Consider the following 23161-nt stretch of genomic DNA (forward strand, 5'->3'; position numbering starts at 1 on the left):
CAACGATATTATCTACAAAATGGGCAGGAAAGCCAACGAATCGTGCGAGCGAACCCAGAGAGAGCAGGCCCACGGCCGCTCGGCTGTTTGTTTTTCGTCGGGAGAAGAGATGCAGCGGAAAGCACCGAAAGGCCACGAGAGGATCCGAAGCGACACACGGTGGCCAAAGCGCACACACACACACACACACACACACACACTCACACACACACACACTCACACGCACACACTCACTCACACGCACACACACACACACACACACACACACTCACACGCACACTCACACACACACACACACACACTCACACTCACACACACACACACTCACACACACACACACACACTCACACACTCATACACACACACTCACACGCACACACACACACACACTCACACTCACACACACACACACACACACACAAAGGGACAGAGTGGAACATGACAGCAATTCCTGTTAAATACATTTTCTGTTGAGTTTGAAAATTGCGTCTGTCGTCTGCTGTGTCCAAATTCCACAACAGATACAATTTGGCTTTGAATGTTAAACATTCTTGGGGTAAATAAAAAAGTAACCACTAGATAATCCCGTCCTGCCCGGAAATAATAAAATGTGCATGCTGAAAAATCAAAAAGTGAAAAACATGTGGGCCTTTAAGAAGATAAAACAAGGATCATTTTGTTGTTATACAACTACAGTTCCCATGATGCTTTAGATGCGTACGGATGGCTCGGATGATGCATGTTACATTTTCCAGTAAGCTTTGGGCTTCGGGCTGTTTGTGTATCTCCCAGCTGAAGCAGGGTCAGAAGACCGGATCCCTCAGACTGCTGAGGCTCTGATGCTTCGACCTTTGCTGTTCTTATTGTAGTTCTGTCCATTCAGAGCAGCTGACTCTTGGATTGTGCAGTCAGTCAGTCAGGTTTGACAGCATGAGGTGGTGTATTGAGTTATTCCTACCAGACTGTGGCTAAATGTGTTGACTGTGTGTGGCCACTGGGAGGCAGCTCACACACACACACACACACACACACACTAAACAGACTGGTGAGATCTCGGGTCAGGCCGCCCAGTGCCGACTGAACCAGTTCACCCAGAATGAATTCACCGATCAAGTTTCTTTATTGATTTTATTTCGCAGACTTAAATCACCGTTCTGAGATGAATTCATTCCTTTGAACTTTAACAGCGCTGGCTTTACTCGCCTTCAGGTCTGAGCTGAATCCTGCCCAGTGAGTTCTGAACCCTCTGCTGTTGTAGTCCGCTTTAGAGTGTAGGGTCAAAGGTCATGCTGGCTCAGTGTGAAAACACTATCATGCAAATGTGAAACAGTGATATCACCCTGCGTGTGTGTGTTCCTCTAATCCTCCTCTGTCTCTGTGTGCTATAATCCACCTGTGTGTGTCGTGTGTGTGTGTGTGTGCCACCTGACGTCAGCCAGCTGGGGGAAGGGAAGTGTGTGTGAGTTGTGTGTGTGTGACTGTACGAAATGAAAACAACAGCTCATGCAGTTAGAGTACAGAGAACAGGATCCACGCTGCAGTTAGCAGGTTGCTAGGATGTTTCTTGGTGGTTGCTAAGGGATGCTAACTGGTTGCTATGGTGTTTTCTGCTCCATTGGTTGTTCGCTCTAACCAGCTCGGTGTTCGGGTTCACTTCCTGCCGGGTCAGTTTGGACCCGGCGTGTGCGGCCCCGGTGTGGTCCGGACGTGGTGTTGACCCGGTCTGTGTACACCTGGTCTGCGTCCCTCTCGGCAGGAGGAGCTGCAGCAGCAGTCTCCCTGGCGCTCACTGAAGCCACAGATTGTCTAATTAGATTAAGCGAGGCTTTCCTCAGATAATCATTTAGCCAGCTCCTGTTTTTTCCTCCGATGGAGTGCTGCTTCTGACTGTGAGCTTGCTGAAGGTCAAACTGAATTTCTGCAAAAGAGGCCGGTTAGGGGAACAAATCGTGGTCTCGGAGCAGGTGTGCAGACTGCCGGCTGAGGAGCTGTGGCCGGGTTATGGGCTGTTCCTGGAGCTGTGAGCGTGACGCTGCTCAGAGTAATCGGACTGCCACTAATACCTGCTGCTGCTAACGGGAGGCGATGGGGGAAGTTTCTGTAAGTAAAGCATTTCTTCTCCTCAGTGCTGCAGTACCAACACGTTTAATCAGAAAGTCCTGCCTCTGAATGGCGTCTCTTGTACTTGAAAAAGCCAGAGTGTGTGTTGAAGGTTGGCTGCTGAGTTTGTTCAGCTCTTGGTTTGTGTGGTTTCGTGCTCTGCTGTGATGATTAGTTCATCATGTCAGTTTCTGCAATGAAATGATTTTGTCGCAGCTTCTCTAAAGATAAGATAAGATGAACTTTATTGATCCCGTAGTGGGGAAATTCACTTGTCGTCGCAGCTCACAAGAAGAGTGCAAAAAGTAAAAAGTGTGCAAAAACAGTTACAAACAAATATAGAGGTAAAATAAATGAACAATTTACAAAGTACAGTAAACACAGTACACCATGCAGCGATATACAAGTCCTCATAAGAGAGGAAAAGAGGACAAGGCCATTGAATTATACAGTCTGACAGCAGTGGGAATGAAGGAGCTGCTGTGTCCTTCCTACACTGAGGGTGTAGCAGTCTGCCGCTGAAGGAGCTGCTCAGAGCCTCCACTGTCTGATGCAGAGGGTGAGAGGTGTTGTCCATGATGGATGTCAGCTTGGCTAACGTCCAGTCCAGTGGGCAGCCCAGGACAGAGCCCGCCCTCCTGACCAGCTTCTCTAAAGTGTAGGTTTCCTGTCTTAAACTCAGCCTCTTTGTGTTTCTGGACCGCTGACTGGAATCAGTCATGAGGCTGAGGCTCTGCACAGCCAGCAGCAAAGCTTTATCCGCCAGTTTGACCGTCGTGACTTGCTCAGCCTGTTCACCTCTCTTTTCAGCCTCAAACAGGCTGCTCCTCTCTTGCTCAGATTAAGCCCCGGCTGACTGATTGACACAGATTACAGCTGAAGGCACAGAGGTCACAGCCTGCGAAGAACAAATATAACGGCTTTCGGGCCACACACCAGCCGGCACGGCGCTCTGCGACGCACACACACATACCTGCAGAGCTAAAACGTGCGTGCAGCAGCTGGGTGGAGGCTCGAGCAGGTCTGTCAGGTCTCTTTTCAGTCGTGCAGCTGGTTTCTAAATGTGATGAGGTGAGATGATGTAAGGAGACGCTTCAGCCCTGCTGCACACCACTGAGAACTTTGTTTGTCACTTGATTTACTGTTTGTTCCTGCTGCCCTCCAGAGCTGGAGTTGGTGGTCTTGATTCTTCTGGAAGAAGTTTTTCAGTTCTGTTCAACAAAAGCTCATTGAGCAACATTTAGAAAGAAGTTAAATTCGATCTGGTTGATGATGACTATCACATTATTACCTAACTTTGTTGTGATTTGGGGCAGCCGTGGCCTAGAGGCTGGAGAAGCGGCTTGTGATCGGAGGGTCACCGGTTCGATTCCCCCACCGGACGGGCAGGAAAAGTTTGGGTGTGGTGGAGTGATTAATGTGGAAAAATGCTCCCCCCCTCCATTAGCCGGCTGATGTGCCCTTGAGCAAGGCACTTAACCTCCCAATATGCTCCCCGGGCGCTTGATGCTGCCCACTGCTCCTGTGTGTGTTTCACTGCATGTGTGTTCAACTAAGGATGCAGAAGACGAATTCAGTGTGTGTATGTAAAAATATATATACTGTCAATAAAGTTGATTCTTCTTCTTCTTCTAGTTGTGGTTTAAAAATAGAAATAAAATGCTTGCTAAATATTTGGGGTGTAAGAAGATATCGATACACGTAATCTTACATGACGTCACACTGCGTCGGTTGTCAAAAACACTTCATTTTTAATGGTTTGTGTTTGTGGTTCATTTTGTGTTGGGTTTAAACTTCTAGGTGTCAATGTTGTGATGCGCCTTCAGACATCTGATCCTCACACTCCAATGCGACTGCATCAACGCAGACAGGAAGTCGTAAGCACGTGTAGCAAGCGTAAACGCAAGGCGCTGCGGTGTATTGAACCGCATCGTGATTCAGCCCAGCTGAAGTTTCCTTCTGACTGTTGTAGGCTAACACGTGACCGTGGAACACAGCAGTTCATCACCTTATTGATTATATTATATTTACGTGTAATTTTGCCTTCACTTGTGATTTAATGGTGCAAAATATTGGTGATATTGAATTCAACCATGTTACCCGTTCAGGGCTGTAAGCACAGTCACAATCCCCTCCCCCGCAACAACGCTCACACCCACCACCTAAAGAAGACATTTGTTTTTATCATTATTATTTTCACATTTTATTTTTCTAACTGAGCAGTTATATTTTCAGTAATGATGACATGATGATGTGCACGTCAAAACCTCCGCCTTCCCAGGAATATAATCCCAGTAGAAAAATACTAAACCCCTCTGTTTAATTTTTAATCTCTTTTTTTGCCAGAAAAAAAGTCATATTTAAAAATAACATCATAAAATATCAGAACCGGTGTTTTAACCCCCCCCACATGATTGTATGTATGTAATTCCCAGAAACAGGGACGTGAGCTTGTTGACCAGTAATTTCCCTCCATTTGTTCTTGTTCTTTGTGACCTCTGAAACGAGCTCATCTGTCTTCCCCCGACAGTCACAGAGTCCCCGTCAGGCCAGATCTGCACCTCGAGCCGACCACTGAGTCTGTGTTTTTTGGGAAGGCCTGTGTCGAGTCCCAGGGGAAGGAAACATGGCCAACAACTCTTTTCGTGGGTCCAAACATGGCCGACGTGGCGAGGCCAACCACGAAGCGGAGTTCAGCTGCTCACTGCAAGAGCTGCGCTCGTTAATGGAGCTGAGAGGAGCGGAGTCCCTGACCAGGATCCAGGAGTGTTACGGAGACGTTAACGGACTGTGTGCCAGGCTGAGGACGTCACCTGTCGAAGGTAAGAACGTTCACAACCTCAGCAGTGTGGTGCTTCCCGCCTTAACACAGCTCGTGTTTTCAGTCAGAGCAGCGCCTTCACCAGAGACCCACAGACATCTCCGCCTGGCGTGGGCGCCACTGCGCTGGCGGAGGACGTCCTAGGTTTGTTTAGGCCCGAGGGGCCGCGTGGTGGTCACAGTGGACCGTGACCTGCAGCTTCTGTTGATCCTGCTGTGGTCTTTGTGCGCTTCAGGACAACACGAGACACACACAGGAAGTTCCAGTCTGTAAACGCTGCAGTTACATTCAGAGCAGTTCAAACGGAGGATTCACGGCAGCTGGGACAAGACGATTTCTGTCGCCTCTGAGGCAGGGTGGGGTAGGGAGAGTCGGAGGAATGAGGAAGTCATGTAGCTCTTCATCAGCTGTGGGATGAGACACTGAAAGTGAATCACAGCGTGTGTCTGATCGTTTGATCGATCAGTCATTTGATTGATTTGACCTTATTAAACAGATCAGGGATCAGCCAGATGTCACTGACCCGACTGAGACCCGACTGTGATGACAGAAGTGATAAAACTAAACATCTGCAGCGAGTTAACCTCAGCCAAAGTTGAGTGGATGTGGCTGCTCCAAAGGAGGCTTTTCTTCATTGATAGTCGCTCTGAAACACTGCATGGATGAAAACCTTTCATTACATGGTGAACGAAGGTGAGGCTTGACGAAGGTGAGAGATAACAGTAGCCAGTAACAGTAATAATAACCAGTCGCACACAGTGAGCGAGTAACGCTGAACAGGTTTTAGGTTTGGGACGAATGAGAACTGGTATCAGACCGGTACACTGTAGATCCCCAAACCGCTTCTCAGGGTTCAGGATGATCCCTCGGTAGGACGTGTCCTTCCATGTTGGGTTTGGTTTGGAAACTGGGGGGTGTAGTCATTGATAAATTGACTCTCAGTCAGTCACATTAGTGCCCTGACGACAATCTCCACAAATGTGAAGAAGCTTCTTCAGTGTTTCTGCATGTTTGGATTTGCTGGTGAAATCACCAAAGTAGCAGCTTTGAGCCAGAAACAAACATCTTCCAGCTTTTGTGTTAAGTATCTGAATGAAACATCCGCCTCCATGTGTTTCCCCACCACCCCGTGTGCTGTGCAGCGCTGGACGCCAAAACGCCACACAAACGAGCAAAGTGAACGTCAGGGTCAGGAAAACACCAAACTGTGGGCTGCTGGCTCTGGTTGTGGTTCCGCCGTGGACACGAAGCCCCAGTGTGAACCAAAGCACCACGTCTTGGTGTGCCGACCAGCGTGGTACATTTTAACTGTAGACCACAGTTAAAATGTGCCGTTGCAGTCGAGCCACAGATTTTGTCCGGTCAGTCCGGCGTCACCTGTCCAACAAAGCAGTCTTTACAGAGGACGCACCATCAGAGTAGCGAGTGTCTGATCTGAATATAAAGCTCCGACCTGAGTGACCTCTGCTGAACCTGCGGGGTCCGTCCTGTGCCCCCATGCACAGGATGACCGGAGGAGAGCTAAAGTTAGACTCAGCCACTGCAGGCTTAGAGGGAGCACACTGAGCTGCTCTTTAATGAACAGCCTGCTGTTTGTTTGTACGCTTTAGCACTTCATTACGGATCAGAAGCTGAACATTTCTGTGAGTCGTCCACCTGCTTTTAGGTTGATTTCCCTCCTGATGTTCACCCACTGGTTCCAGCTCATTTCTCTAAAGGTTTTCATCCATCACAGTGAAGATGAGCCAAACTTTGTTTCGGTCAGTGGATCCAGTCTGTCTTAGACGCTAAGACGCTGACGCTGGATTTTCACGCCACTCGCCGCCTCGGCGGTGGTGTACTTCATAACTACTTGACATGTTGAGTTTCTCTCCCGACTCTCAGTAATTTGTTCACAATTTCAGACTTACTTAAAAGCTTTGTGAGTCAGTGTCTGAAAAAACTGTCTCGGTGGACTCAGTGTCCCTCAGTGGACTCGGCGTGTCTCAAGCGTCTGCCCTTTGACATTTTCCTCCTCATCATTAATTCATTCAGTCTGTCCGTCTCGCACACGCTCAGTAAACACCTTGGACTCCCGCTGCCAGAGAGAACTAAAATGTCAGCAGCAGATTGAAGTCAGTGGAAAATCCATCACACTGCTTCGCTCATGTGTTTGTGTGTGTGTGTGTGTGTGTGTGTGGTGACAGCTGGGTGGGGGTGGTGGTGGAGGGGCGTTAACTTTCAGTATAATCCCACTCACCTGAGAGCACAGAGCGCGCTCAGTGCTCCGCTCACTCGAGGAGAAGCTCTGGGTTAAAACCGGAGTGAAGGGCAGCCTTGCGGCAGCAGCTGCGGTGCGTCCGATGGGACTTGAACGTGCCGCGACGTGTTCAGGTCCACAGAGGACACCAGTCTGCTCTCTGCACAACACACGACACCACACTGCTGCAGAGAGACACACACAAACCAGGTGTCACAAGTCAAGAGCAGGACGTAGCGAGGAGGCGGATGCTTTAATGTAAAGCTCTAATAAGATTTGATGTGTTAAAACTGCAGAGTGGAGACATTTTTTCCTCCTTGTCAAAGTCTGCACACAGCGCTGACTTGTTACCTCTGTGGCATTAAATCCAAAATAATTATTCACTAAACGTGTCTCTGGTTTTGCTGTCATGTTCCGCACAGCTCGCCGGTTTGTTCCAGAGTGGACAGTCTGGTTTCACAGGGGACAGCAGGACACGTTATGTGTCAGGTGGACGACATGTCTTTGGACTGGGAGACGCGGCCTGTTTGAGTCCAGACAGATGGCTGCTGATTAGATGTTTCCTACATTTGCACGTTTGCTTTAATTTGAAATGAAAAAGTGACAGCCAGCGTGTGAACACAACAGCAGCACTCAGAGGTTTGATCTTTTAAATTCTGATTCTGCCTGTGACTGTCTGTCAGAGGAAACTGTTCATGCTTTGACTTACAGCTGACACAGTCAGTGTCCACGTCAACCCCGAGAGTGCGTGTTTGAACCAGATCAGAAATCAGTAATGGCACCGTTCACAGTCTCAGCATCTCAGGGCAACAGATCCGTCAGTTGTGGCGATTTTCACAGTTTTATCCACGTTGATGTCGATGAAGGAAGTTTTCTTTATACTGAATGACGCTCTGAGTGCGTATGTTCAAGCTCCTGTGTTTCCTGTGTCATTTTAGACCTGATTAATCAAAATGATGCCTGACAAATCTGGGCACTTCGGACACTCTGCGATTTAGATTTAATTTTAATTCTGTGAGTTTGAGCAAAGTTTGGACAAACAAACTAGACTTTGTCAAGATGGAGACGCTGGAACGTCTTCGAAGGTTCGGTATAATCAGATTATTTGATTCATCCTGCACGTGTGAGTGTAATAATTTGTCAGTGGTTACAAATGTAAAATCACTCACGACTGATGTTGCATTTGTTAAGATTAAAAGAACAGAAATGAAAATGAAAATTCAGTCATCATCTACTCACACCCAGAAAGCTGAAGGTGAAGTTTCTTTACCCACAAAACGTTTCAATTAAAGAAGTTCACTCAAGTCAGTTTCATGACGTAAGACAGGATGGGGACATGTCTCTGATGTCGCCTTTGTGTCTCCCGCTGCAGGTTTAGATGGAAACTCGGAGGACATCGACAGAAGAAAACAGGAGTTTGGACAGAACCTCATCCCTCCGAAAAAGCCAAAAACCTTTGTGCAGTTAGTGTGGGAAGCCCTGCAGGATGTCACGCTCATCATCCTGGAGGTGGCAGCCATCATTTCACTAGGCCTTTCTTTCTACCGACCGCCAGACGCCGAGAGACAGAGTGAGTTGACTTTTCATTTGCACATGCGGTTTGTAACTGACGCACACGTGGATCGGAGTGTGTGTGGGCTTCCGTAGGCGACGATGCATGGGACTCAGCGTCACTTCCTGCGATGCTTGTGATAAGTCGGCCTCATGAAGATTCTGTCCACACAGTGAGCAGAGAGCGTCAGCTCCACATTGTTACCGATGTTTCCCGTCAATACTTCCCACCTAGAATATGAGAACACTTAATTATTAATGTCCTCTGATTGGATACGCTGCAGTGTGGCTCACCTGCAGAGCAGCTGTGACAGCCTGCAGGTCAAGTCTCAGGTTCTACCTGTTAGACAGAGGAAGGTGTGCGTCCTCGTCCACAGCTCAGTAAAACTTCTGATGACGGTTCTTCTGCAGGTCCATTCAAAGAACATGTTAACCCCCCAGGATCCACAAGCATTTTCTCACTTTTTACATATTTTTAAGGTACTTTCAGTGCTATTCAACGCCATTCCTGTGAATCAGCTGTATGATGTTTTAACACTTTTGGTAACCTGTAGGTTTTATAAGACCTGAAGACCTTTCATAAGAACTGAAAATCAGGGCCCAGATGAGGTTTTTGTGTCCCAGCAGAGTTGTTGACATGTTTGTCCGCAGAAGTCTGTAAGGAAGCAGGGGAGACCTAAATGCCTGTGTTGTCTCTGTTCAGACTGTGGCAAGGCGGCTGGCGGCGTGAAGGACGAGGGTGAAGCGGAGGCCGGATGGATCGAAGGCGCCGCCATCCTGCTGTCGGTGGTGTGCGTGGTCCTGGTGACAGCCTTCAACGACTGGAGCAAAGAGAAGCAGTTCCGCGGCCTCCAGAGCCGCATCGAGCAGGAGCAGAAGTTCACCGTGGTGCGAGGGGGGCAGGTGATCCAGATCAAAGTGTCCGAGATCGTCGTCGGAGACATCGCGCAGGTCAAATATGGTGAGAGAACAAGTTTCCCCTGGATGACGGTGACAGCTTGGTATCAAGTTATCCAGTGGCTTAATGGCCCGATGAGGCAGAGCTGTTGTTAAAGGGTACCTGTGTGTGTCTGTGTTCCAGGTGACCTCCTCCCTGCTGATGGCGTCCTCATTCAGGGCAACGATCTGAAGATTGATGAGAGCTCTCTGACCGGAGAGTCCGATCATGTCAAGAAGAGTCTCGACAAAGACCCCATGTTGCTCTCAGGTGCTTCGCCCGACTCCGCTCACATGGAGTTCAGAGTGACCTGAGCTGTCATCGTCAGCCCGTTTCTGCTGCTGATCTTCCACCATTAAATCAGATAATCCCTCTGGTTTTCACACGTACACGCCGAACACTCAACCTCTTCCCACACTGAAATAATACATCTTTAATCTACCTAAAATACAGCAGAGATGATGATATGTTTATTTCATGGTTACGGTAACAGTAAAGTGATTTGAAAAAATTACATTTCGGCAGGCATCCTATTGGACGAGAACTCCGCTGCCTGTTGTCTGGTTCTCACACCAGGCTCTGCGGCGTGAGTACTCGAGTACGCGATTCGGTTCATGTAACCTTTTTTGGGGGTTACATCGTGAGCGCCATCAGGCTGCTGACTGTGATAATCACTCAGTTTTATTTAATTAGCCCTAACTTTGCCTCAAAGGCCTTCACAGTCAGAGCAGCAAAGGCGACATGCAGTACAGGTTGTGTATTTTTGCTCTGGTCTTTGGTTGAGGTAGTATTACATGACCTCTCCTGTATTTCCAGCTGATTCATATTTTCTAATACATGCGACATGAGTCGGCAGGTTTACTCTCTCGCACTCCTTCTCAGGGACCCATGTGATGGAGGGCTCCGGCAAGATGGTGGTCACCGCTGTGGGTGTGAACTCTCAGACCGGCATCATCTTCACGCTGCTCGGTGCCAGTGAGGAAGGCGACGGTGACAGCGACGAGAAGGCCGAGAAAGAGAGAAAGAAGAAAGAGAAAGAGAAGAAGAAAGAGGAGCGGAAAAAGAAAGAGAAGAAGGACAAGAAAAGTAAGTGCAGAATTAACAATTGGACTGGGACTGACTATTTATATGGTGCTGTTATCCAAATCGCTTTACACGCACACACACACACACACACACACACACCAGTGTTGGTAAGCTACCAGCAGTGTCCATGTCCAGGGACAGTTATTCCTTTATTTATTTTTAGTTTGCGTCTTTTTAAATGTTTTACTCACGTTTTCCTGCACATGCATGACTGACCAATGACTTTTCATTTACAGGTAAAAAAGATGACAAAGGCAAGAAAGGTGAGCAGCTTCAGTTGCTTTGTGTGAGTGGATGTGCAGGTGGTGTTGAGCAGGCAGGCTGGGTTACGCTGCTGGTCGCTGTGGTTCTGAGCTGCCTTCTTGTTCATACTCTTACTCATGTGTCATGTCGGCTGTTTGTACAGACTCTTCCTGTAAGCGGGCCCTGCAGTAGAGGTTTGCCTCTGGATGGATGGAGCTTCAGGGTCTGAACAGTGAAGTCAGTGCAGAAGTGCTTTTAGCCTGCAGCTCTCAGGCTCTACTCCATTTGTAACCACAGTGAACAGTTTCCCAATGAGCTTTTGCTTCAGTCACTATTTTCAAGTCTTCTTCAGTACAACATGATGTTCATGTTGTAAATTAAGGTCCCATTTAGCGTAAAATGGACCTTGTTGACCGGCCGAAAATGCAGGTCCTCCCACTCTTTGTACATGAGTTTGAACAGCCAATCAGAGCTGAGCCCCAAATAGCTTAATGGATTTATAAAACCAGTGATGAACAGTTTCCCCCAGGTTAGACTGCTTTGGCCTGGTGGCAGATGGGCCCGTGGGGGTGGGGAGTCCTAACCCAATTACACATTCATTGTACCACCTCCCAAATTCCAAATTTCTATCAGTTACTCCACATGAACCATCCTTCACAATTAGATCCACCTCACAGCGTGAATCTAAAAAGAAAATACATCACTTTTGCAGCTGGTTCGCCAGTTACTCCTGTTTCTTTCCTTCTTCCAAAACAGCGGGGGAAGACCACCAGGGGTTTTCATTAAAACATAATTATAACCGGTGTGTTCACTGCACGCAAGGCCAAACTGCCTCCTGAGTTTCCATATGAGCAGTCGCTGGCGAACAAAGTAGCATTTAATAGGTTATTTTTTAAAGGGAGTTCAATACAGGCTCGCTTCACGTGACCTTCTCTGGTCTACCTCGGATCAAACACAAGAATACAGAATCCATCAGCGTGTTAGCGTGTCGTTCACTACAAAGCGTGTTTGTAACCCTCACTTCATCACTCTACACTGCATCCTTCACCACAGGACATTTCTGTTATGTAGTGCGGATGATTTGGAGGAGTCCCTTTTTAAATTTGTGAATCTTTACGTCATGATTTGGCACATGATCGTCTTTGCTGTTGATGTCTGTTTTAAGCCAATATGTGCCGTACAACATGTGACGCAGGACACTTAAATCAATCTGTAAAAAACATCTGTGTTGGTTTAGAGGAGTTGGTTCGGCCCAGACGGGTCAAAGTTCCAGCAGGAGATTCATGTTTCCATGCTCATGTTTCCTGGTCTTTAGGGGTCCTCCTGGGTCCTAGTGGTCCCACATGGTGCAGAGTATGTCCCTGTGGTCTGAGCAGCAGCAGCAGGTGCTCCTGACTCTGTTGATGGTGATTAGGACCAAGCAGATTATCGTCCTTAAGCTCGGCAGCTGCTTTCTTCTCCTGCCTGCTGCTGCTGCCTGCCTGCCCACTAATAACCTCATTACTGAGCTGGGATCAGCACGCTCACACACACACACACACAGAAATAAACACACACAGTCATCTGCAGATACCCTCACCCTCTGCCACAGTGTCAGCTGACTCGTCGTCTGGTTGGTTAGTTGGTTAGTTTGACGTTCAGCTCCGCCTCCGTCACGACACATACACCACTTCCTGTTGGCGCACAACGTCACGGCCCTGTCCTCCACATGATTTATTTTCCCCCCAGGATGACGAAGGCAAGACATGAATTTTAATGCACATGAAACTTTATTCATCCAATAATAGCAAGCAAATACTCAGGGACAGACCAACAAGCAGATCTTTTTTTTTTTTTTGTCTGATTGCTGAAAAACTAAATTAATATAAAAATGTGATACTTCTGAAGCAGCCTCCTCTCTCTGTCTGTAGTCTCCAAGCTGTGGTTTCACTCAGTTAACACAATCTGATTGGCCACACTTGACAGCCTATCAACAGTGGTGGAATAAAACGTACCATATGTGCCTCTAAGATACAGGGGAGTGGAAATATGAAGTAAATGTAGAAATTGGAAATACTCTAGTAAAGCACAAGTACCTCAAAGGTGTGCTGACCTATTGAACAAATGTACCAAACGCTCATGAAGGAAATAGCAGCATGCTGTGTAGTATGACAGGATAGGACAACCAGGATAGGAGACAGTTGACAGTTCGGTATAATGGACGTCTCCACAGTGCAACAGCAATCACACCAAAAAGCAGAGTTGGCAAATGCTTCACATTGACAGCCTTCCTTCCTGGAATGATCCCTCCCTGCCTTTTATTTGACGATGTGCAGTAGACTGGTACAAATCAACTTGGCTTGACTCGACTTGAAGTATCAAAAGCAGTTTTGAATATTTTACCGACTTCCTGTGTCCTCTGTAGGAAAAGACAAGGACGGAGCCACGGTGGAGATGCAGCCGCTGAATGAGGACGGAGAACCAGAGAAGAAGAAAAACCTACCAAAGAAGGAGAAGTCTGTCCTCCAGGGGAAGCTGACCAAGCTGGCTGTGCAGATCGGCAAAGCAGGTACAAACAGAAAATCAGACAAATGACCTTCGGCCATCGAACTCACAGTACAAAAAGCAGCAGAGTAATGTAACAAAAAACTGTGATGTAGGTGTCATCTGAGGGCTGAACACCACCTCCCTGCTGGGTGGAGGGCACTCATCCACAGTGAAATGATCCTCTTGGCTTTTATATTGAAAGCAAAGCCGGCGTATCTGAGGAATGAACTCAGAAGAGGAAATGTGCTGTCACCTCCACCTCACACTACATCAGGTCTCCTCATGGTGTATCAGGGTTCACTCCATGATGTGTGCTGATCCTGCTGGACCTCATGTGTGCTTATGCAGAACAGGGCCAGCATCTAACAAACATCTCAAAGCAGGAAATCAATCCTAACTGTCCAGAGATTCTGGACTGGGAAATATTTGGTCTTGAAGTAAAACAGCATTCATTAAATCGAAGGCCTTGTGGTCTTGCGCTCTTTGCCATTTGCTGGTCTGCTGCTCCTCACTGTGCTGTAGCTGAACTGAACTCCCTCTTTCTCCGTCTGTCTGTTCGTTTGTGTCTTCAGGCCTGTTCATGTCGGCTCTCACTGTCCTCATCCTCATCACTCGCTTCCTGATCGACACCTTCTGGGTTCAGGGGGTTCCCTGGACCAGCGAGTGTGGGCCCATCTATGTGCAGTTCCTGGTCAAGTTCTTCATCATCGGCGTGACGGTGCTGGTGGTGGCCGTGCCCGAAGGTCTCCCTCTGGCCGTCACCATCTCCCTGGCCTATTCGGTCAAGGTCTGACCTTAACACAATCGTTTTACAATTTCCTAAAAATGTTTAGTGCAGTCATAAGTGGCGTGTAGTTACATGTCCAGTATAACATGTGAAATAACAGCTCTCAAATGACAATTCCAGAAAATGATGAAGGACAACAACCTGGTCCGTCACCTGGATGCCTGTGAGACGATGGGCAACGCCACGGCCATCTGCTCCGACAAGACGGGCACGCTGACTATGAACCGCATGACAGTGGTGCAAGCCTACATCGCAGGGCGCTACTACAAAAAGGTTCCGGAGCCGGACCTGATTCCTGCCAAGATCCTGGACCTGCTCACCATGGGCATCGGGGTCAACTGCGCCTACACCACCAAGATTATGGTGAGCTGTAAAAATAGGCATCCATTCAGGAAGCTCTCTGAGTTAAGCAGTTGGCCTAGAGAGCAGGTTGGTTTGGAGAGCTGCCACAGCAGCTCAGGACTCATCTGATCACTGCCTCCTGGATCCACAGCACAGATCAGAGCACAGAAGAGACAAACAGCCATGAGACTTTCTACCAGCAAGTGTTTTTCAGCAGAATTCACAGCTGAGACATCATTGGCAGTGATTTTCTTCACAACAGTTCATCCTCTCCCTCACTGCGTGCTGATGCGTTTGATGTAACCTATAACCTTCTGTGAAGACAGGTGACAACAGGTGTCTCGAATGGACAACCGTCAGAGCAAATATGCAGATGGCTTGAGAGATTACAATGATTAATTTGGGCTGTAGTGTTGAGATGCCTGAAAATATAAACATGATTGCTACAGCGCCAACATGAGGTCAGTCAGTCTCATTTCGCGTGAATTTGACTTGAAAATACTTGATACCTTCCCCCAAACCCAAACATCAAAAAGTATGTCATTTAAAACCCACAAACTAATTATTTCCCTTCATTTCCAGAATCAAGGCTAACGTTGTGTTTCCAAAATTAACGTCTGCCAAGTGCCAAATAGATTTTAGGTTTGGTGAATAAAACTCTGGAGGCTATCGGCCGTACTGGCAGCTACATGTTTGTACCAAGGTAGTAATAAAACACTATCGTGAGGGTCTCTGCTGTGTGTCTGTGTGGGAGTTTGGCACACACAGGGACAGGGATTTCAGGGTGCATTCAGGTGAACTCTGAAATCTGTATCACTTTGTGCAGCAAAGCGTGTGGGTGTCAAAAGGGACTTGAACGCTCATTCTAGTGTAAACAAACCAACTCAACAAAAAGTTAATAACAGTATGCAAAATGCATGGGTCAAAAGTTACAAAGCAAAAAGAAGTCTCGTTTAAGTCGTTTAAGTTGCATCACATTTGGTGAAGGGCACATTATGACTTGCTTAGGATTCAAAACTCAAAGTTTAGGACTTGGGACTTGATTTTTAGACTTGTCGGTCTTGACGTGGAACTGACTGCAAAGATTTAGGACTTACCTGTGCCGAGACAGTGACTTGGTCTCACCTCTACTTGTCGCTGCAATTGTGTGGATGTTGTGCTACTGCGGTTGTGAGTTTAATTCCCGCTCTGTGTAAAGAAGCTGAGTTGTCATCAAATACTCAAACTGTGGTTTAACGTCTTCTCTGCAGCCTCCAGAGAAGGAGGGTGGGCTGCCTCGCCAGGTGGGAAACAAGACTGAATGTGCCTTACTGGGTCTCTCCCTTGACCTGCGCCGGGACTACCAGACCATCCGCAATGAAATCCCAGAAGAGAAACTGTACAAAGTCTACACTTTCAATTCTGTGAGGAAGTCCATGAGCACCGTGCTGAAGAACCACGATGGCAGCTACCGAATGTTCAGCAAGGGGGCCTCTGAGATCCTGCTCAGGAAGTAGGTTTACTGGTGCTGCTCACAAAGCTCAGTGCCCAGTTAGATGACGATTACACGACTCTTTCTTTTCCTCTCAGGTGCTGTAAGATCCTGATGGGCAACGATGAGCCCAAGGGCTTCAAACCTCGGGACCGAGACGATCTGGTGAAGAAGGTGATCGAGCCAATGGCGTCGGAGGGCCTGAGGACCATCTGCCTCGCCTACAGAGACTTCCCTGCCACTGAGGGAGAGCCTAACTGGGACGACGAGGCCCACATCCTCACCGGCCTCACCTGTATCGCCGTAGTTGGCATTGAGGACCCTGTACGACCTGAGGTACGCCAGCCCTGTCTTCACACAGGGACACATGGAAGCAATCAGCCGACCACTACTCACAGAATGTCTGCAGAGGAGCTTCCTAAAACACTGTGGTCCCTTAAGTGTGTGATTTAAAAGTACTGTTAAATCGTGGCCTGTATTCTCAGAGTGAGAAATAAGCCTGACTCCTATCTGTGTGGCATTTCGGAGAGCTTCAGAAGTGTCCCAACCTGTTGGGAGCTGCAGGAGATGTGGAACGCTTCAATTTCAATTTCAATTTCAATTTCAATTTCAATTTCAATTTATTTATTCATACAGCACCTCATACAATCAAAATTGTCTCTAGATGCTTTACAGAGACCCAGAACCTGAACCCCCGAGCAAGCAGACAGTGGCAAGGAAAAACTCCCTTTTAACAGGAAGAAACCTTGAGCAGGACCTGGCCTGATGACTGATAAAAAATAATTTTTGACTGTTCTAGCGCTCCATAAACCTCGACATTTATTGTTGTTGTTGGTTTGTTCTCTGCAGGTGCCAGAAGCCATCAGAAAGTGCCAGCGGGCCGGGATCACAGTCCGCATGGTGACGGGAGATAACATCAATACTGCTAGGGCCATCGCCACCAAGTGTGGAATCCTACAACCCGGAGACGACTTCCTGTGCATGGAGGGGAAAGAGTTCAACCGACGGATCCGCAACGAGCTTGGAGAGGTCAGACAAACACCTGAAGCGGATCTAAAGTCTTTCATGAATCCCATTGTTTTATCTTTATTTCTTTTGAGCCGTTTTATCGACGAGCAAAACTGTCTCACGCCCCCCTTGACTCTGTTGTCACCCACAACTGCTTCACTCAGGCAGTACTTTGGTCTGAGAAACTGGTTTAAATATTTGTTTTGCCGCAAAAACTCTATATTTTTGTCTGTCCATGTCTCTTTCCATGCAGATTGAGCAGGAGCGCATAGATAAGATTTGGCCAAAGCTGAGAGTCCTTGCCAGGTCGTCACCAACGGACAAACACACTCTGGTCAAAGGTTAGACACACACGTTAGACAGCCAGATGGACGGAGGGGTTAGACAGACGGGGGGGATTGAGTCAGGTAATGCAGAGGCAAATGTATTAAGACCGCTCGGTTTATAGTCAAGACGAAGTGCTTTGAATACATGTGACCATTAAAATGAACAAAAACATGTGAGTTGATGTGAATAAAAGAAAATATAAAAGTAAAACTAACATAAAAACTAATAAAGGTGATTAAAACAGCAGAGAAAAGCGGGTTTCAGCTGATTTTTACAATTTTACATTCACATTACATTTTTACAATCCGTGTGTGTCAGCTGTGTGTCTGCGTGTCGTCCTCTCAGGTATCATCGACAGCACTGTGCTGGAGCAGATGCAGGTTGTCGCGGTAACAGGGGACGGGACAAACGACGGGCCCGCCCTCAAGAAAGCGGATGTTGGCTTCGCCATGGTAACGACTGCCGCCATTGTCATCAAACTGCTGCTTCTCATCAACTCTGTAATGCCGGGTTCAGAGCACACAACCACATCGTATCCGTTACGATGCTCGCTGCGTTAATTATTGTCATGTCAAAGTTGAATACACCTTGTCTTTGACCGAGGGGACCGTCTTGCAGGGACAACAATGTAAACAGACTGGCTGTCTCATGCTTGGCAAAGCCTGCAAAAGAAAGAAAAGTCTTTCTGTGCTCTTATTTGCCAAAAATAAAATTCTAACTTGGTATACTTTATGTTGGGACGTCGTGAGGCGTCCTGGATGCAGCCTTCGGTTGTTGTTGTTGGTTGTGACGCCTGACGCCCGTCGTTGTCTGCCGGATGAGTAGATAATGACTGAATTTTTATTTCTGGGTGAACTGTTCCTTTATGCGTCGTCTTGGGTCAGCAGAGGTTGAAGAATGTTTAGAAAACAGTAAAAATACTAATCAGTCCAAAACAGTATTAAAATCTTTATTAATCGGTTAACTTGTTCATATGAGTTTATGTCTTAATCTGGTAATTAAGTTGCCACATGTTCAAGTTTAAAGAAAAGAGACCAAACTGAAGTCCAGATGAACGTTAAACTTCCTGCTGTCTTGTGTGGTGGCGCTGCAGCCATGATGTGTAAGTGTAAGGTTAAGGAAAGCTGACCTTCACTCTGTGGTCTGCAGGGCATCGCGGGGACGGACGTGGCGAAGGAGGCGTCTGACATCATCCTGACAGACGATAACTTCAGCAGCATCGTGAAGGCCGTGATGTGGGGCAGGAACGTCTACGACAGCATCTCCAAGTTCCTGCAGTTCCAGCTCACCGTCAACGTGGTCGCCGTCATCGTGGCCTTCACCGGAGCCTGCATCACCCAGGTGAGAACCACCTGACTCACCTATGTTTAGTTTGGTTCTCTGTAAACCTCACTTTCACTGTCTGGGTATGAAATCTCCTGGAGGGCTTGATTTACGACACAAAGGAAGTGTCTGCCATTGTGCAACAAATATGTGTTACAGTTTCTAAACTGAAACTTGAAACTTGTCTTTTGACTTCTAGCGGGCTTTCTTTACGTTAGCTACAAATCCAGCATTTAAATTGGCATGAAAAGTTCAGAAAAGCTGTGGTTTCTCTGCTTGCGGACACTGATGGCAGATCCATGTGCTTGTGTTTCTAGGACTCTCCTCTGAAAGCCGTGCAGATGTTGTGGGTCAACCTCATCATGGACACCTTCGCTTCTTTGGCTCTCGCCACCGAGCCGCCAACCGAGGCGCTGCTGCTCAGGAACCCGTATGGCCGCAACAAACCGCTCATCTCCCGCACCATGATGAAGAACATCCTGGGACACGGTGTCTACCAGCTGACCATAATCTTCACCCTGCTCTTCACTGGTCAGTGAACGCAACACAGCTCCACAGTCTGAAGCCGATCATCTCTGCGTTTGAGCTCAGATCCACATAATGTAGAGCCTGATACACAAATATGAAAAACACAAACTTACAGATAAAAGGAAAGAGACAATCTAAAAACCCAGACCAGATATTAGCATGTAAACGTCTGGAATTCTGATGATGTGGTTGATTTCTGCACCTGCTGAGTCGTCTTCGACCCTCCCCCTCACAGGTGAGAAGATGTTTGACATCGACAGCGGCAGGAACGCCCCCCTCCACGCCCCGCCCTCTGAGCACTACACCATCGTGTTCAACACATTCGTCCTGATGCAGATCTTTAACGAGCTCAACGCACGCAAGATTCACGGCGAGAGGAACGTCTTTGAAGGCGTCTTCAACAACCCCATCTTCTGCTCCATCGTCCTGGGAACCTTCGTCATTCAGGTAACCAGCGGCCGTCACACCTGATCAGGTTCTCAGTGTAAAGCGATAAAAGACTGGCTCTCTCTCCTCCTGCAGATCGTCATCGTGCAGTTTGGTGGGAAGCCGTTCAGTTGTGTGAGCCTGACCATCGAGCAGTGGCTGTGGTGTATCTTCTTCGGCCTCGGCAGCCTCCTGTGGGGACAGGTGAGACACCTTCTGCCATTATTTTGATAGCAGACAGGAAATGAAGGTACGAAGAGAAGGTTGAATTGGGCCTGCATCTTAAACCCCACAGACAATTTGTTGCCAAGAAGAAACAATATGACCTGGCACATCATATGATAATTACATGTCTTTAGGGATAGTGATTAGTAGTAACCTCCCATTAAACAGGGGGAATTAGAAATAATCACTTGGTTCTTTCTGCAGCTGGCCATCATCATTAGACAATAAACCTCTGAACCACCAGGGGGTCTCAGTAACATTTTCAGGCCACAGTTCAGGAAGTGCTGCTGGTGTGTCTGACCGAGACGTCGTGTTTGCGTCTGTCCCGTCTCTCAGCTGGTGTCCAGCGTCCCCACTAGCTGGCTGACGTTCCTGAAGACGGCGGGTCACGGCACTCAGCGGGAGGAGATCCCCGAGGAGGAGCTGGAGGAGATGAAGGACCTGGATGAGATCGACCACGCTGAGATGGAGCTGAAAAGGGGCCAAGTGCTCTGGTGCCGCGGCCTCAACCGCATCCAGACGCAGGTATGGTTGTCGGTTATTGTAATGTTGATTGCCGATTCAGCCTGTGATCATGCCAGACAACAACAGAAAAGGTGTTTATTTCATAAGAGGACTGACTGCAGCAGCTGGTTAACCAGTGGACATTTAGATGTATGAACCAAAAGCAAACGGGCGACGTGGTGTCTTTGCACCTGATTCCAGTGCAGTTAGCCACATTAGCTAATCCAGCGAGGTCATTTCTGTTTACATGATTTGACTGGAAAGCTTTATGATGTCCGTGCTGCTCCTCAGTCAGAACTGACACACCAGTCCTTGGACACCCTCCGCTCCTCCGTTAAACCGTGAGCTGACTGGTTTCCCTCGTCTTTCAGATTCGTGTAGTGAACGCCTTCAGGGACAGCGTGTCTCCCTACGAAGGTCTGGAGACGCCCGAGTCTCGCAGCTCCATCCACAACTTCATGAGCCACCCTGAGTTCCGCATCGAGGACTCGGAGCCTCAGATACCTCTGATCGATGAGGTGGAGGGCGAGGACGACGCACCCACCAAGCGCAACTCCATCGTTATCCCGCCGCCGCTGACTGGGCTGTCCAACCTACCACCTCTCCCGTCCTCCCCCAACCAGAACAATAACGCCATGGACTGCATCGTCCCTCTGCATAAGGACGCCTCCAGGCCTGGGCTGCTCCCGCCCAACTCACCGGGGCTGCCGCCGTGTCCGGGGAGCCCCCTGCACAGCCTGGAGACCTCGCTCTGAAGCCTCACCCCCTGACCTGACCACTTCCTGTTACGATGGTCTGCTCGGACTGTGTTTGTTACGACAAGAGTTCTGGTTCTTCTGAGGGCCGAGGAACAAAAAACGTTTTAAAAACAGACTCGTCTGATTGGCTCTCGTCAGGAGCTCACCTGCTGCTCTTTAGAATCCAGGAAGCAGAAATGTTTCCAGGTGTGTTTGTGGTCGTGTACAGAGCGGCGACGGCAGGCTCACACAGACTGATGTTTCCCTCTTTATTTTAATAGACATGAACTCTGCAGTCGTTGTTTAGGAGAAGAGTGTTTGTGAGGTGATCGATCAATAATCAGATTCCGATCTGTAAATATTCCTGTTGATGTTCAGACGTAGTCGGAGCTCGTTTTGAAGTGCAGCCTCTCAGAGCTGATGTGAGCTGACGGTGATGAGTTCAGGTTAGTTTTGTGTCCAGGTTTAACTTTAAGGATCTGTGACTGAAATGTTTAGAGTCAGTTTTAATGGGGGTGGGCGGGTGTGGGGACTCTCCCAGAAACTTGTATCTGTAGACAGAAAAGTGTAAAGTAAATGTCCAACGTTGGATTTTATGGAAGTTATTAAAAGTTTTAAAAAAAATAAATATTTCCAGAGCAGGACGTTTGTGACGCAGCTTCTCGTCAGACAGAAGAAGAAGTGTTGGAGGGTAACTTTTCCCATGTTTTTGTGTCTAATGGGATTGAGGGGACCAACAGGTCTTGAAGCTGGTCCAGAACTGATGGAAGCCACTGCAGGCAGCAGCTGTGAAACGGGCTGTGACGTGATCCTTCGGGGCAGTTCAGGAGGGTTTGTGTGGTTTACGATGATAGAAATGACTTTTCCTGCAGAAGGAGTCTGGAATCTTTGGCGAGCGTCTGCTTCCGGGAAAACAAAAAGGGATCTGATTCGTTAACAGAAAGCTCTAACTTTGTAGGGATCTTCTCCATAATGCTGCTGTCACCAGTGATCACAGTGTGATTGCTTTGCATCCCGATCGCAGCGTACTCACTCACTGTGGACCACTTTCAATTCTGTTTACCAATTTGTCAGTTTGAGTCCAACTTAAAAAAATACCAAATATATTTTCACTATAGTTTCATCTGTAAGTAACACAATAACAAACTGATGTGACAGTCTTTCATTCAAAAGCGAAATTCTTGTCAGATGAGGGGGTCTGTTCAGGGGTCCCTGATGTGAACCTTTCAGGGATGAACAATCACAACACCAGCATAAAGATTAGACTGAATTAATAAAATAAATCAGGTCATTTGACTGACGTCATACATTCATAATGTTTTTGGACACATCTTAAGGCTTCACTAAACAGGATCGGGACCAAAAATCCTTGAAATATCAGCCCTGAAATAACAACCGAATTAAACAAATTTGAGAATTAAAGTTCTTAGTGACTCTCACAAACGTCTTTCAGTCAGTCTGTCCGTTAGTCAGTTAGTCTGTCTGTCTGTCAGTCTGTCAGTCAGCCTGTCTGTCTGTCTGTCTGTCAGTCTGTCAGTCAGTCAACTGTCTGTCTGTCTGTCAGTCAGTGTGTCTGTCTGTCTGTCAGTGAGTCTGTCTGTCTGTCAGTCTTTCTGTCTGTCAGTGAGTCTGTCTGTTGTGCATTTCTGAGTCTTGACCCCCCATCTCTGACAAACAACATGGATTGAGGTGTGAGGTCACCCAACCAAGAAACTGTTCTATTGCAAACCAGCTGGATCAGTTTCAGGTGTAAGAAGAGGAATGACACCCAGTTTGAGGTCGCACAAAAGACGCAGAGACTGTGTGGCCAGACTCCCCAGGTGGCCCAGGTGGCCCAGGTGGCCATTTCTCAAATGGGCCTCTGTCGACCCCTAGTGGTTTGTGTTAGTATTACAGGGAGTCCGTCATAGTTTTTGTATTAAGTATGTGTATGTGGCCTACTGAGCTTTTATTATTACATAGATATAAATCAATTTATTT

The 23161-nt window shown here is 47.7% G+C and overlaps 1 protein-coding gene across 4 annotated transcripts; it reads left to right on the forward strand.

Moving 5' to 3' along the window:
* The first annotated feature begins 24 nt into the window (after nucleotides 1–24).
* Nucleotides 25–21712, forward strand: LOC124061843 (plasma membrane calcium-transporting ATPase 1-like). Of its 4 annotated transcripts, none has more exons than XM_046394110.1 (21): nucleotides 25–159; nucleotides 4631–4922; nucleotides 8533–8730; nucleotides 9415–9672; nucleotides 9793–9918; nucleotides 10531–10734; nucleotides 10971–10997; nucleotides 13382–13525; nucleotides 14076–14290; nucleotides 14411–14653; nucleotides 15883–16124; nucleotides 16202–16439; nucleotides 16953–17132; nucleotides 17365–17452; nucleotides 17784–17890; nucleotides 18588–18779; nucleotides 19079–19292; nucleotides 19525–19736; nucleotides 19812–19919; nucleotides 20277–20465; nucleotides 20816–21712. In XM_046394110.1, the coding sequence occupies exons 2-21, from the start codon at nucleotides 4727–4729 to the stop codon at nucleotides 21197–21199; spliced, it is 3765 nt and encodes a 1254-aa protein (XP_046250066.1). In that variant the 5' UTR covers nucleotides 25–159; nucleotides 4631–4726; the 3' UTR covers nucleotides 21200–21712. The 4 variants fall into 4 exon arrangements, with proteins under 4 accessions (XP_046250066.1, XP_046250068.1, XP_046250065.1 ...); XM_046394112.1 differs by lacking the exon at nucleotides 25–159 and adding an exon at nucleotides 1123–1230; XM_046394109.1 differs by lacking the exon at nucleotides 25–159 and adding an exon at nucleotides 1504–2100.
* The last annotated feature ends 1449 nt before the right edge of the window (nucleotides 21713–23161 follow it).

The sequence above is a fragment of the Scatophagus argus genome, chromosome 7, assembly GCF_020382885.2.
Source record: "Scatophagus argus isolate fScaArg1 chromosome 7, fScaArg1.pri, whole genome shotgun sequence".
In the NCBI taxonomy this organism is placed as follows: domain Eukaryota; kingdom Metazoa; phylum Chordata; class Actinopteri; family Scatophagidae; genus Scatophagus; species Scatophagus argus.

Bases quoted from the DNA above. Each gene is read 5' to 3' on its own strand.
- LOC124061843 (XM_046394110.1), top strand. From the start codon at position 4,727: ATGGCCAACAACTCTTTTCGTGGGTCCAAACATGGCCGACGTGGCGAG. The intron at 4,923-8,532 runs GTAAGAACGTTC...CTCCCGCTGCAG, and splicing joins GAGGACGTCACCTGTCGAAG to GTTTAGATGGAAACTCGGAG. The intron at 17,891-18,587 runs GTAACGACTGCC...TGTGGTCTGCAG, and splicing joins CGGATGTTGGCTTCGCCATG to GGCATCGCGGGGACGGACGT.